The sequence below is a fragment of the Archocentrus centrarchus genome, chromosome 11 (assembly GCF_007364275.1).
Source record: "Archocentrus centrarchus isolate MPI-CPG fArcCen1 chromosome 11, fArcCen1, whole genome shotgun sequence".
Classification (NCBI taxonomy): Eukaryota; Metazoa; Chordata; class Actinopteri; order Cichliformes; family Cichlidae; genus Archocentrus; species Archocentrus centrarchus.
The window spans coordinates 280719-295539 of record NC_044356.1 but is presented as its reverse complement, the minus strand read 5'-3'; the positions used below and the strand labels follow the sequence as shown (position 1 = coordinate 295539).

The 14821-nt window shown below is 39.7% G+C and overlaps 1 protein-coding gene across 1 annotated transcript in view; it reads left to right on the top strand.

The window, feature by feature from the left end:
- LOC115788647 (protein MTSS 1-like) overlaps positions 1–7447 on the top strand; it is an 86572-nt gene extending 79125 nt beyond the window's left edge. The window contains exons 12-15 of the mRNA XM_030741772.1: positions 4054–4281; positions 5673–5840; positions 5974–6130; positions 6688–7447. Of these exons, the coding sequence (XP_030597632.1) occupies positions 4054–4281; positions 5673–5840; positions 5974–6130; positions 6688–7340 (1206 nt within the window). The 3' untranslated portion in view covers positions 7341–7447. The remainder of the gene's footprint in view (positions 1–4053; positions 4282–5672; positions 5841–5973; positions 6131–6687) is intronic.
- The last annotated feature ends 7374 nt before the right edge of the window (positions 7448–14821 follow it).

The following is a 14821-nucleotide window of genomic DNA, read 5'->3' as shown; positions in this document are numbered from 1 at the left end:
AATACGATAATAAGGTGCCCATTATCTGTTGGTGTTGATGTTTTTTGTAGCAAAGATAATTGGGAAATAGTGTCAACAATCAGTGTACAAGTGGCTGAAATGCCTGCACTAGATCCCCCGTTAGTAGACGATGTAACTGCGAGTGGAGGAGTGGACAGTTCAAACAGAGCTTAAGTTTGTTTATGATAATAATTTAGTACATGAAGAAAAATGACCTGGTAATCATGCTTTTTTTTTTTTTAAGTTTATAAATGTAATAAAAGACAGTTTGTATTCAGATGTTTGCTTTTCTTTCCACTGGCTGAACCTGCTTCTGTTTCATCTAACACTTTCCTGCTTTGTTCTGTTTGATGTCTGATTTGGAATCAGTGTTGGGGAGGTTACAAACTCACTCATTACAAAACAGTAAAGACGTATTCCTTGTAATCCATCCTACCCTTGATGGCATCGCTCTCAAATAGTTTTTAACCACTCAGCCTAAAAAGGCTGATAGGGTATTGTCATCACCCACTGGGCTGTGGGAGGACAGGAGGAGAAAAAGAATGTTAGTAATAAGGAAATCTATGTTTGAACATTGCTTTTAAAACATTAAACATTGGTCAAGTTTTCTGAAACTGAACTCGATAACTCAAATGATGTCACCCTGCTGAGAGGCTGAGGGGTAGCACTGGAGGCTGATAGTATTTTTCTGACTTGCAGGAATTGGCACAGCATTGTATTCATCCATGTTAGCTTTTTGAATGTAAGCGTTGTGTGATAATACTCTCCAGCACTGGTTCATTCCTGCTTTTTCTAGGCTTTAACTGTTTTTCTTACTAACCTGTTTGTTGCTGCTTCCTCTGCTGTTCTTGTTTCTGTTCTGTTTTTGTGGCTTCCCTCTGTGCTTTCTGCAGAATGCTTGCCTTGTCTCTCTCTGTGCTCTGCATGCCTCTGCTCCAGTCATGTCTCTACTTCATCCTCTCAGTCTGTCAGTGAGGGGGTCTTCCTGTTCCTCACCCTCACACCCTAAGCCATGCTTCGGGAAACAGCAGGTCAACATACTGTTGCAACACAACACAAACCTAACATCTGTGTTAGGTTTGTGTGTGTTTGGGGTGGGGGTGGGGGTCAGGTCAGTACAACCAGTTGAACCAGTGTCACACACTCTGATCTGTTTTTGTTATTTTGTGTTTTAAGGTGCTACATGAAGCTTTTATTTTGTGTTAATGATGTTAAGCAAACCTTTCATGAAGCAAAAAAGCAGATTTAGCTTGTAATTGAAAATGCACAGAAGCAGCAGCATCTAAGACAGTGGTTCTCAAATCCAGGCCTCCTGGCCCAGTGTCCTGCAGGTTTTAGATGTGTCTCTGCTTCAACACACCTGAGTCAAATATAGAAGTCATTAGCAGGACTCTGGAGAACTTGACTGCATACTGGGGAAGTAATTCAGCCATTTGATTCAGGTGTGTTGGATCAGGGACGCATCAAAAACCTGCAGGACACTGGGCCTCGAGGCCTGGATTTGAGAACCACTGATCTAAGACATTTCCAGTTGCTTGACAAATCCAATTAAATTCAGTGTTTAACACTGACAAGTCACTACATTAATAATTAAAATATCATCTGGTGTTGGCTGAGGAGGAAGAAATGTTAGAGATTTGATTGGTAGTCTAATAAACAGTGACAACCTGAAAATTATGAACAGCACAGGGTGTTTGTTAGATGTACTTGGCACGTTGGATGAGAATATGGATTTAAGAAATTCTCAGTTTACTTAACCCTTTGAAGTCCATGTACCCCAGCTTTATGAAAGATGAAAGGACTTTTTCCATCCATCCATTCTCTTCTGCTTATCCTGTTCAGGGTTGCAGGGGGGCTGGCGCCTAGCCCAGCTGTCATAGGGCAAGAGGCAGGGTACACCATGTACAGGTCACCAGCCTGTCGCAGGGCCAACACAGAGAGACAGACAATTATTCACACCTATGGGTAATATAAAGTCACCAATTAACCTAACCCCAGTAACTGCATGTCTTTGGACTGTGGGAGGAAACCCACGCAGACACAGGGAGAACATGCAAAACTCCACACAGAGAGGCCTGGGCAATGGTGGATTTGAACCCAGACCTTCTAGCTGTGAAGCAGCAGTACTTTTTTTGGAGACAAAAAAACAAACTGAAGTCACTTACAAAGTATATTTCCCCTCATGTTTGTCGAGACCTAACAGAACAGTTTCCAAAAGCCAAAAATGACATTCTAATGCCACAGTTTTAGGGTGCTTCTCAAAGTTAAAGTTAACTGCAGTGTGGCTCAAAATTGCCTAAAAAAAACCCAGCTGTGCATAGTACCACACAGCCTCAGAGTTTCATTTTAATCAGATAATGATGGGTGTAGGCTTCATCTCAACAGGCAGAACACGTGGAGGTCGGAGAGTCTGGCAAATATGTAATTTCCTGCATTTTGGAAATATTTCTTTTCTTTTTTCTTTTTCTTTCTTTCTTTAAATTAGGACAATGCATATTAATAAACATGTCAGCAATGAGCATCAATGTAAATATGCCAGAGTTAGCACAAAAGCTAGTTTTCATCTGTTGTCCTAAGGCAGGTAAGAACAGAAAACATCCAACAAAATAAAGAGCAGAGAATAATACAAACATCACCTATGTAACACATAACACAAACAACATAAAATTACAGTAAAGATAGGATGCCCTAACAAAATAAACAAAGTAATCTACATATGAGTGCACCTCCAGTTAGTTTTCAACCAATGTTTCAAAGAGGTTTTAAAGCTAGAGTAGGGGCCACAGTTCCTGATATAAGCTGGCAGTGCGTTCCACAACTGTGTGCCTCTAATGGACACCACCATTTGGCCAAATTTTGTCCTGTACATTATAATCACCTTTGGTCAGTGCTCTTGTGTTTATTGTATTACTTTACTGTATTACTGCCTGAGAGCTTTGCACCAGACGAAGTTCTCTCAATTAATATTATCCCTCCTGAGTCAACATATTTCCCTGTCTGATTTAATTTTTGGGTCAGAGTCACTGTGACAAGTTTGTAGCTCTGTTGGCTACTTTGTTTGCAGAGTCACCTCTTTAAATGCACATGTTTAACCTTTTCACATCAAAAAGAAACACATTTATTTTATCACCCTGGACTTCAGTAGCTCAGATGTGACGTCCAAACTTTCAGCATGTTTAAATCATGACCACACATCTGAGTATTTCAGTGATTTTGATGTTTATCTCAGATGCGTTATTAAAGCAGACTCAAAACAGAAAGAGGCAACAATCCACTGTTAAACCTGGGAAACCTCAATCGCTCTAACCTCAACCTGCTGTGTGTTTGTGTATGGTGGAGGTAATTTACGAAATGTATTTGGGTGCCCTGATAAATTGTATGAACTTTTTAAAATTATTATTCCATCATAATAAACCAGACAGCAAAACTCTTCTTTCATTATATTTGTTTAGATGTTATAGGGTTGAGTAAAGCGATTAATATCACAGGGTAAAATTACTCTTTTACAATTTACTACAATTACACAATTAAAATAAAATCTGAAAATTATTATTGTATTTGTCTTGAGCAGCATTTCTATTGTAGCTGGTTGAGGCAGATTTTGTAGAACTGCAACTTTATGCAAAAATACAAATTATTCCCATTTTCTTAATTATTTGTAAAATTTTAGAAAATGTTATGGTCAGTCAAAAACTATTAAAAAATTTAATGATTGAAAGGACAAAAAGGCAAATTATTTGCTATCCAGAAAAATCCAGACTTAAATTATCAGTACCATAAACAGGTACCTCTGATATTTAGATCTGTATGAAGGGTGAGGCCTCACTCTTTAAGATTGAAATGGCTGCTGAGGTGATGTAGTTTAAACGGAACTTGGATACAAACCAGATTCGTGGAAGATCAGCTGGAAGCTTCAACAGTTGCCTAAACATCTGGTTTCTTCTGCTGCATGTAGCACCTTTTTACACCCACATGTCATGTTTTCACTCTGTATTCATATCCATCATCTTTAATTTTTGAATTGTTTCTGATTCTTCATTCATTCGCCTTCAGTTGTCAAATGGTTTTGACCATCATGGATCCCAGGATACCCACCTCCACCCGTCACACTTGCCCCACTCCTCTCCCACCACCACCTCTCCCATCTCCTTGCCCTCCTGTTCGTCCGTTTCACCCACATGGTCGTGGTCTCGCTCAGGCTGTGGCCTGTCAGGAGAGTTCCTGCCTCTTAGCCCCTCAGGGCTCGGAGTGATCCCGTCATCCAGAGTCCCATCCTGGAAGGTTTGAGCCTCATTCTCCCCAATGTCCTCCCATTTTCCTTCAGTTGATCTGTGTGTTATTTTTCTCCCTTTTTTGACTTAATGTAAATGTAGAAGTCTTAATTTTCATTCTGCTCAGTTTGAAAACAAACACCATGAAGATAAATTTTACCTGCTATTTTGGTTCATCTTATTTCTAAATGTCTCTTTAAGATTCAAAATTTAAAACTTTAAAACAGCATGAATTACTTGAATCTTAAAGAGCCTTGCTTATCTGTGCTGGTGACAGGCATAGCCAGGGGCACTGTGTTTTCAGGCTGTCCATCCATCTGTCCCATTTTCATGAGTCTCCTTTCTTAGTTTGCCATAGCAGATTTCATTAACTTTAGAAGATTGTAAACTTTTTAAAAATATTTTTCAATAAAATGTAACTTTAATTGAAGAACAGATGGAGAGATTGTGATTAGATTTCATATTTGGTCAGATACTGAATTGATGACACTACAACCCACCTGTTAAATTTGTTTAAAAACTTAACTTCATACATACCAATCAGCCAAAACATTAAAATCATCTGCTGTGTGCTGCCAAAACAGCTCTAACGTATTGGGGCCACTGGGAGTTTCCTGCGGCGGTGACTGGCTCTGGACATTGACAGCCTGGCCATTTGGGTCTTGTGGGTTGTTTGGCTGGGGCTCCTGTGTTCTGCTGTTCTAATTGGATTCAGATTTAGGGAGTTTGAAGACCAGATCAAGACCTTGTCATGTTCTTTGAGTCATTTATGAGGAGATTTTGTATCTGAGCACATTGTCCTACTGGGTGAGGCAGTTGGGGACTTCCATGGGATTTTTTTTTGTGTTTGGTGGTATATAATAAAGTTAAATCATCATGGAGTCCAGGATCCAAGGTTTCCCAGCAGAACTTTGCAGTGAGATGCAAATGAGATGAGCGATGATTCATTTTACCTGTAAGTGGCTTTAATGTTTTGGCTGATTTGTAAACTTCAACTGTACTGGATTGTGGAGTTACACAGCTGCACTGTACTTCAGATTATAGCTTCTATTTTTATTTAAAGGCAAGTTTTGCCAGAGGTGTGGTCTGTAAAAATGGTTTGATTTACTTGCATGGGCCTCTAGTGCAGCTGTTTCAAATATTTGCTGGCTACAGCTCCAAAATGCAAACAAGAGGATAATAATTTTTTTTTATAAACTAAATACCTTTTTTTCCTGCTGCTATTTGGATTGTATAAACTCCTAAAACAATCAGTGCTGAACCAATTCAAGATATACACAATCTTTTTCCCAGCAAGTATTTTTTATCAGGTAATGGCCAAAATGAATATCACCATCAAAAAGTATAAAAGCCAAAAATTGAATGGTTCAGTACTATGGATTTTTTTTTTTTTTTGGCTAGGACTGGGCCAAACCAGGCCCATATGATCAGCCCATGGTCAATACCCTGAAAAGGAGCAAGGACAGGAGGGAGACTACAGATCCCAGCAGTCACCAGGGTGCTGATGTCACCACACCAGGGGAAGAGCCAAACAGAAGCAAAGGAGGCAACACTTCAACATCCCCCAAGGTCTGGTGCACTGACCAAAAAAGGCCTTGAAATAAAGTCGTATGACTAACTGGGAGCATTCTGATTGGAGAGATGATTCCCCCCCCCCCAAAAAAATACCAATAATCTACATATTTGTGTGTCTGTCTGACAGGTGGACAGGGAGGCCCATGAAGAGTTGGCCAGAGCTCTGGCCCGAGGCCTCCAGCTGGACATCCACGGCTCCAGCAGAGACTCTCTGCAGGGCTCCAGCGGCTACAGCAGTCAGACCAACACACCCTGCTGCTCAGAGGATACCATTCCCTCACAGGGTAAGCTTACTTAAATAATAAGAGTTTTTTTTTTTTTTTTACTTAAATAACAGTTTTAAATTAGCTCTAACTTTATTCAGGAAATCAGAAATACAACTGCAAATAACCATTAAAATATGGATATTTGCAGTTGTACTTCCCTCTGGAGGCAGCCGACTGAATACAAAGTCTTCACAGGTCTACAGATCTGTGCCCAGACAGGAAATGTGTACCCAGAACCAAACCTGAACATAATCCATAACAGTAACCATTCAAGATTTTGGCTTTTATTTAAAAAACAAAACAAACAAAAAACTTTAGTTGTACCTGTTCTGAACTTCTTAAATCATGTTCCTGACAATTACCTTCTATACTTCAATAAAATAGAAAAAAAAATCTAATTAAAGTTAAAATGAATTGAAAAGAAAAAGAAAACTACACAAACATAAAACTTATATAATAGCTGAGAAATGCTTCAGATATTCAGAATTTACACAAACGGTGCAGACAGCTGTATTCAAACAAAATTTGCATTATTAAATTATTGTTCTAATCCCCTCGCTTCCTGGTCTTCATAGTGTCAGATTGTGACTACTACTCTGTGGGAGCAGATCAGGAGGGGGACCAGCAGTCTTCAGACTTTGATAAATCCTCCACCATCCCAAGGAACAGTGACATCAGTCAGTCCTACCGCCGCATGTTTCAGTCGAAACGTCCTGCTTCCACTGCTGGCCTGCCTTCCAACCCCTCTGCTGTAATCACTCCAGGGGTTGCTACTATCAGACGGACACCATCCTCCAAACCCAACTTACGGCGACCATCTGGGGGCCTCAACTTGGGCCCCATCCCCATTAAGCCACCCATGATCCCAGTTAAGACTCCTACTGTGCCTGAACATCCTGGTTTCCCTAGCAAAGCAGTGCCAGAAGATGGCAACACACCACGGACCCCACTAAGCCCAGCCACCATGCCTCTGTCACCAGGCAGCAATGGGGCAATGTCACCAAAGTCTGTCCCGTGGGACACCCAGCACATGGGCAAGGGATCAGATCCTCCTACCCCACCTCCGCAGCCCAGCGGTCGGGCATCAGAGTGGGAGCGTCGACCTCTCCCGGAGCTCCTGGAAGAGACGGAATATGCTGAGGTGGAGGACTTTCTGGTGGCTATCCAACGAGGCGTCAAGCTCAAGAAGACAACAACTAATGACCGATCAGCACCAATGATTCTTTGAGATTAGAAAGGTTGGTTTAACTTGACCCATTTTGTGTCCCTGGCTGAAAATACTGTTGGAAGGGACACAAAATGGTTACTGCAAAAAAAAAAAAAAAAAAAAAAAAAGCAAATCACACCAACAATAAATGGATGCCAACAATAGGATGAAGTTGCCCAGAGATGCTGATCGAGGATCAGTTTAGAAATGGTGTCTTTAAGCAATGATAAAAATCTGCACCTTCACAGTTTGGCCAAAGAGTAATCATATTTTTTTTAATCAAATGGCAGTGGCTTTGGGTATCACAGCCTGAAAATCCAAATATATAAATTAAAGTTGGTCAAAGTGCAAATATCCAAACAGAGTTAAAAATCTTTAGTTTGGTTTTGTTTTTGCACATGTTGAGGTGTTGGCCCTGTAAAGGACTGCTAACCTGTTCAGGGTGCGCCACCCTCAAACCCAGTGTCAGCTGCCTCACCTGCAAACACAGGTGCATAAGGAGTTAAAGAAATAGATTAAGTTGAGGTCACAGTAAGATGAATTGCTATTTTCCAGTACAGTCTTAGAATCTTACTGACGAGAAATTCAATTTTCTATAAAGTGTTGACTGGAAAGTGGAACAAGAAAAGCACATCTCCCTTTAAAAAGAAACAAAAACACATACGAGCTGAAAACGGTCAGTGTTGCACATGATCAATTCTAGTTCCTGCCTGAGGCCACATCAGGAACTCTGATCCAAGATTGTTTCCTCAGGGCAACTTTAACAACAGGCGGAGGGTGAAGGGATAATCCTGTTACCCGGACAAGGTCGACCTCATAGCAGGAAAAAAAGGCTTAAATTAAATCCTAATACTGGGGAGAATTGATGGCAGATGAAGTACAGAAAACTTCTCAAAGTGGTAATGCTGAGCTGGAAGGAATGATGGAGTATTTTCAAAAGATCAAATCATTATTTGTATGTACATATTTCTATTTTGATGTGTTTGTATGTTTTACATCCCCGTAGTTTCCCATTTCCAATTAAGGTGCCAAAAGCCTATGTGCTAAATATGACTTACATATTTATGCTGGATTTTCTTAATGTAAAAACATGGATAGGGTGTTTGATAGAGAATACTTGGACACAAACTGAAAGGGAATTTGTATATGTAGGGTAGCGTGTTGAAGACTGGCATGTAACCATTCACAGGTAAGGACTTTATGTTGTTAAAGTAGATTGACCTGCATGTACTTACAGTTTGCCCCAGTATAAATAATCCTTTTGCCTCTTAAATGTGATTCATGAGTGAATTATAAAATCCCAGCAGCAGAAGAACTCTGGATGGAACAACTCAAGGCTAAGTCTGCTGTTCATTGTCTCGTCACTGATTTTATAAACTGAAAACAAGGATACTGTAAGGCACAGTTTGAGGTTTATTTCCTAAAACTGCAGTTCTTTATGAGTTTCAAACAAATTCAAAACTGCACAAAAAGAAGTAAACTCCACTGATAACGCAGCAGCTGCACAGCGTGTGTCAGCGTATACTTCAAGTCCATAGCAGTGACAGAGGCTCTCACCACAGTGTTACTACATATCTGTAGTAAATCAAATCATGTGGATTTGTGTATTTGGTCTCTTGTAATAGAGGTGTGCTGATTTAGGGGCACAGATTTACACAGTTGTGGATGTTATTTTAGTTAAGTTACTACTAAGTCGGTGCTTTAGTATTGGGCCTGTGACCTGCACTAACTTGATGTTTAATGCATAATATCTGAAACTCAGAAAATCTGGTCTATGTCGTATAACTCAGTTGTAGTTAGTATTTTTTACTAAATAATTAAAATGGGTTCCAAACCCTGCAGTGTGCACAAATTAAATTGTGTGTAAGCCTGAAATATGTACAAGTCTGAGAATAGCAGACTTCCTATAAAGGTCAAATGACTGCCCTGCAAGAGCAAGGTGGTGAAAAACACTTGTTGGTTATGTTTCCCAGTATTCTGCATACAAGTTTAAAGGGAGTCATGTATACAAATCTCCACTAACGAGTGTATGTTCTATCTAAACAGAGAAGATACACACAACATAATTGTTAGGAGTTTAGTGAGTTTTAGTCCTAAACTGTTTCTTACTAGCCTTATAACATCTTATAACAGCCCTTTAACAGCTGCCCAGTGCATAGAGGTCTTTCAGGTGGTATGGCACACCCTGTGGTAACCACGTCCTTGGATATGAAGTCAAATTTTAAGCACTCTCTCCATCCATCCATCCATCCATTTGCTTCCGCTTATCCTGTTCAGGGTCGCGGGGGGGCTGGAGCCTATCCCAGCTCTCATAGGGCGAGAGGCAGGGTACACCCTGAACAGGTTGCCAGCCTGTCGCAGGGCCAACACAGAGAGACGAACAACCTTTCACACTCACATTCACACTCTCATTCACACCTATGTGCAATTTAGATTAGCCAATTAACCTAACCCCAGTAAGTGCATGTCTTTGGAATGTGGGAGGAAACCGGAGTACCCGGAGGAAACCCACGCAAGCACGGGGAGAACATGCAAACTCCACACAGAGAGAGGGAGAGGCCTGGGCCAAGGTGGAATCGAACCCAGGCCTTCCAGATGTTATTCTAACTGTGAGGCAGCAGTGCTGACCACTGTTCCACCATGCTGCCTTTAAGCACTCCCTAATTTACCTAATTTTCATTTTAAGTGTAAACTAAGCTGGATATAAAAATATTATTTACACCTGCCTCTAGACAAAATTGTATTTGAGCTTGAATATATTATCACAACAACAACAAACTGAAATCAAACAGCACTAATGTGCTTTCACTTTTGCTCATGAAACACTACAACAGACGTTAGCAGCAAAGTGAAATCAATAGAAAAGGAAGCAGCTGGTTGTGGTTACAGAAGGCTATTTTACTACAATTTTACTACAATTAAATCCTCCAAAACATTACATTAAGTGCTCCACTCATTCGGACTAGTTATTCTGTGCTATTATGCGCATGTCCCTCATGAAACCAGAAGTAGAAATTCACTGAACAAAACCAATTTTGCGAAGTGATGAGACACAATTTAGAGATATCATTAAAAAAAAAACCCTCTAACTGAGTGATTGCACAAAATAACAATTATTCAACGGTTGTTAGCCATACCCATGGTTCACACTGCAGCCTCCTGTTATCTGGCTTGTTGTGTAGTGTATGTTGCTTACCAACTAAAATTGTGCTATATAGGCTCATGCCTAGAACTTTTTTTTTAGCACAGGCTCAATTTGTGACATCAAGCTGCTGATAGACCTCCACGATGATACCACAGGAGGCCGAATCATCTGTGAGCCAGTCCTCTTAGCTGCACACAATCAGACTGTGCTACATACTATAATTCATATAGTTACACTTTAACTGTACTAGCTTGTTAATACATGTCAGATATTACCAGTTAATTAGCTTAACAAGCTAAAATACACTAAAACTCCAGTTACTACCAAAATAGCACTGCTAATATGTAGTATTACACATCAAATTATTTATGTATTTATTCTTTTAAATGTTCCCATCCTTTAATTTGACTTGAGCATATAAAATGTATTAACAAAACTATATTTAATATGCATGTTGTCTTTTTTTAGCTGGGCAAAATGATTAATGGTCTGCTTTTTTCTACTGGAACACCCCCACCGTTGATTCACCTCTTCTGGACCAGAATGCATTTTAGATGTCACCCATCGGGATTTAGAAAGGTTTCATACTGTATGTGATGCCCTGTATGATGATTGAAGCCTGTTTTTTGTTTTAATTTGTGCTCATTTTCCTGTTTAGAAATCCAGTCATGTGTAGCTGATGCGATAACAAGCGTATGAAGCTGAATGTTTGAGCCTGTGAAGATGTGTTTGTCATCAATGAACCGAGTGAGGCCCACACACTGAGGATTAGAGGAGTGTTGGAACTGGAAAGTTATTTGCTCAAATATGTCAAACCTTTCAGAGTTAGATGAGAACCCCCCTCCCACATTCTGTGTTTAGTCACCACTCTTGTCCCTAAGTGACAGCAGCTGTCAGTGTGTCTTAACCCTTTAAAGTTTAGCCAAACAAGTTGCCAAATGTATTTGCTTAATGAAGCTCTGGGTTTGATTTCTTTGTATGATACTCCTACTTCAGGTGCTCTACTATAATTATGAGGTTTCCCTCGTACATTTCTCAAACAGATATTACCCATTGTTACTTTCAAGCACGCAAATTATTTTATGATGCCAGCATTACAGAACCCCCCCCCCCCCCCCCCCCCCCCCCCCCCCCCTTTTTTTAACCATACTAGGTGTTCATTTTGTTTAAAAATGGGAAATATCTAATATTGGAAGTAATGTAATATTGAGCTTAGACTAATTATCATCATAGTCTTGGGTGCTCATCTTACAAAAACTATGTTTTTTTAGTCAGTTATCTTTTATTGTATAACAAAAAACTAGAAACTATTAAAAAAAAGATTTATGTGTCAGTCTACATTTCAAACATTTTTTCCTATCTCAGGCACATTTAAGCCCCACCCACCCGGTCATTGAATCATCTGTTCAGAGAGGCATCAAATCAGAAGAAGGCTGTTTTAGGTGCCGTTTACACGAGACCGTTTTCATTTTGAAACGGTGTCGTTTTGATGCGTTTCGGCCTTGCGTTTACACGACAACGGTGTCGTTTTGATGCGTTTCGCCCTTCTGTTTACACGACAACAGAGTGAAAACGATGTGTTTCAGAAACGGGGTCCAGAGTGGAGCGTTTCAGAAACGCACCGGCTTGCGTTTTCGTGTAAACACTTGAAACCGGGGTGATTTGAAAACGCTCGACTCGCACATGCGCACTATGGTTGCGACGGCCAGTTTTTCGCGCACGCGCAAACTGATAAACAGTACTCGCGGATTCACGAGTGCTTCTTATGCTCTTCCTGTGTTTTTACCGTTTTGTAATTCAGCGTTGTGTGCAGCAGCGATCCAACCTCATCATCGGTCCACACAAAACCTCTCACATTGGCCGTTTTGTAAGTAATGAACAATTTGCCGCACTACCTACTGTGTCACTCCACGCATGCGCGTCTTGCGTAAACAAACTGCAAAGAGAAAACCAACGCCAACTTGTGGCCTGGCATGGGAACTACATCGTTTTCATCGTTTCACATGTCCTCGTGTAAACGCGGATCGTTTCTGAAACGCCATCGTGTAAACGAAAGGCTGAAACGCATCAAAACGACACCGTTTCCAGTGAAAACGGCTTCGTGTAAACGGCACCTTAAAGGGAGGGTGGCCTTAAAGAAGGAAGAGCCAGAGTAGAAAATGTCAGTGAACAATACTAGTCACCATTAAATCAGGCTCATTAAACTGTGGGATGTTGGGTCCTTGACTTCCCTCCCCAGTTTGCTCTTGTCATGGTAATTAAGTTCAAATGGATTTGCCTTTGATGGGAGAGTTAGCTTAAAGACATCAGGTTACTACCAACACTCTTGAGTCCTGCGGGTGGCTTTTCAAACAGACCTCTGATGATTTAGGATCTTACTTTAGTTCTTCATTATAAAACTGCCACCAATATCAAGTTTAAGCTACATTTACAAAAGCAGCATTCAGTATTTCAGTTAAAGTGACACAAAATTATACATTTAAAAAGGAACTTTTTACATAAATAAAAAATTGCAAGTTTATAATCATAAATATATTATTCATCAATGGAACAGCAGTGAAATGTCAAAAACACCTAAAAAAAAAAAAAACTTTAATGGGATTAAAAATTCAGTAAAATCTGTTAATCTGAACTTATTCCTGATTTTATTTTTTGAAGCCATAACTCACTCACTGCAGTAATCACTGACAGATATTTTTAGCTGATAAACCAGCAAGGATTCCCTTTTCTTGATTTTTAATTAAAATAATGGCACATGAATGTACCTTTTTACTGACAAACTTCCCACAAGCCTTGAACTCATCACAGCTACTGTAAGAGGACAGCAACTTTTTTTAAACTAATTTCAGCCATAAAAAAAAAAAAGAAAAAAAAAACACACAAGCAAAATGATAGGATCTCCCCTAACAGGCTTTATTAATATTATAGGTTAACTTCAACATTCAGCAGGTAGAGACCTTTCTAGTGCTGTGACACACACTTTCTGCCTGTGGTGCTAGAAGCAAAAACATCCTTTTATTTATATTTATGTATATATATATATATATATATATATATATAATTTTTTTTTTCCTACTTTAATATTTCTGGATAACATTTGTAATTCTGCACATTCTGCTTCATATTCAGCTCCTGAATACTAATCCTTTTTCTATGTATAGCAGCTTTGTTCATCTTGGCTGTAAAATAAAATTGTAGCATTCGATGTGCACCTGATGATGAGGGAAACCTGCGCTTTTCTTTTATTGTTTTGTATTTAAGAGTTAATTTATATTAAACTTCATGAGGCTGAAGTAGGAAATTTTATTTTTAATGTGAGCTTAGGATTGTAAGATAAACAGTTTATCTTTGGTCCTACTTTTTCATGCAAGACGTTTTGATTGTCCCTTAATAAATTTATCAAATACTGACAACTATTTGAAGTTTCTATTTTATTCATTTCAAAACTTCAGTAAGAAAGGCAAATGATCGATGGTGCTTTTTTGGTGAATGAACCAAGCTGAGTTTACAGAGTGAGTTTCAGGTTCAGGTTTGAGCTGATGTTTTAGTTTAGGGCAAGAATGAGAAGGTTCATGTTTGTGTGTGCTGACACCTAGTGTCAACACACACAAACATGATTTACTTCTCTGCCATCTTTCATGTTTGCCTGGAGCCAGAGGTAAAGTCTTACAGACACAAAATTAGCCTCAGACTTCTGTTTGAAGTAACTTATTTAGATGTGCATGTATCAGTCGTTCATATCATTTAATTTATAAATTTGGGGTTAAACTAGCAAAAATTTTGATTTTTTCCTCTCCTGAAAAGTCCTCCCTTTTGTCTTTGTACCACTAATGACTAAACATTGGGGTGGACAAGTCCCTGCGTCCCCCATGAGACTGCAGTCCAGTCAAAAAAGGTATGATTACTATTTGACTGACAGTGAGTCAGTGAGTGTGCAGAGTACCTTGGTTTCTCAGTCATGTCCACTTTCAAACACTAAGATGGCGACATCAAATGCTCAGTTCGAATTTTCACAAAGTGAGTTCACAGTAGCTGGATAAATCTTTTTTATTTTTACAGTCTGAGTCCATGATTCAAAGTAACATGCTGTTTTCAGGACCTTTAAATAATGTTAAAGGTGCCAAATTAGCTCAGTGGGTGAGCCCCATGGCTAAACGCAGCCCTATCCCCTGCTGTCTCGCCTCTCTGCTCTTTACTGCTACTATCAAATAAAGGCAAAAAGCCAAAAAATAATATATTGCACTGAATACAACCATCGAACTGCTGAGGACAGCTTCAGCTTCCTCAGTCTGGAGTTTCCAGAGCACCTCAGCAATGAATAGCAGTAAGTGAAGCACAGCATCAGTAAACACTCCAA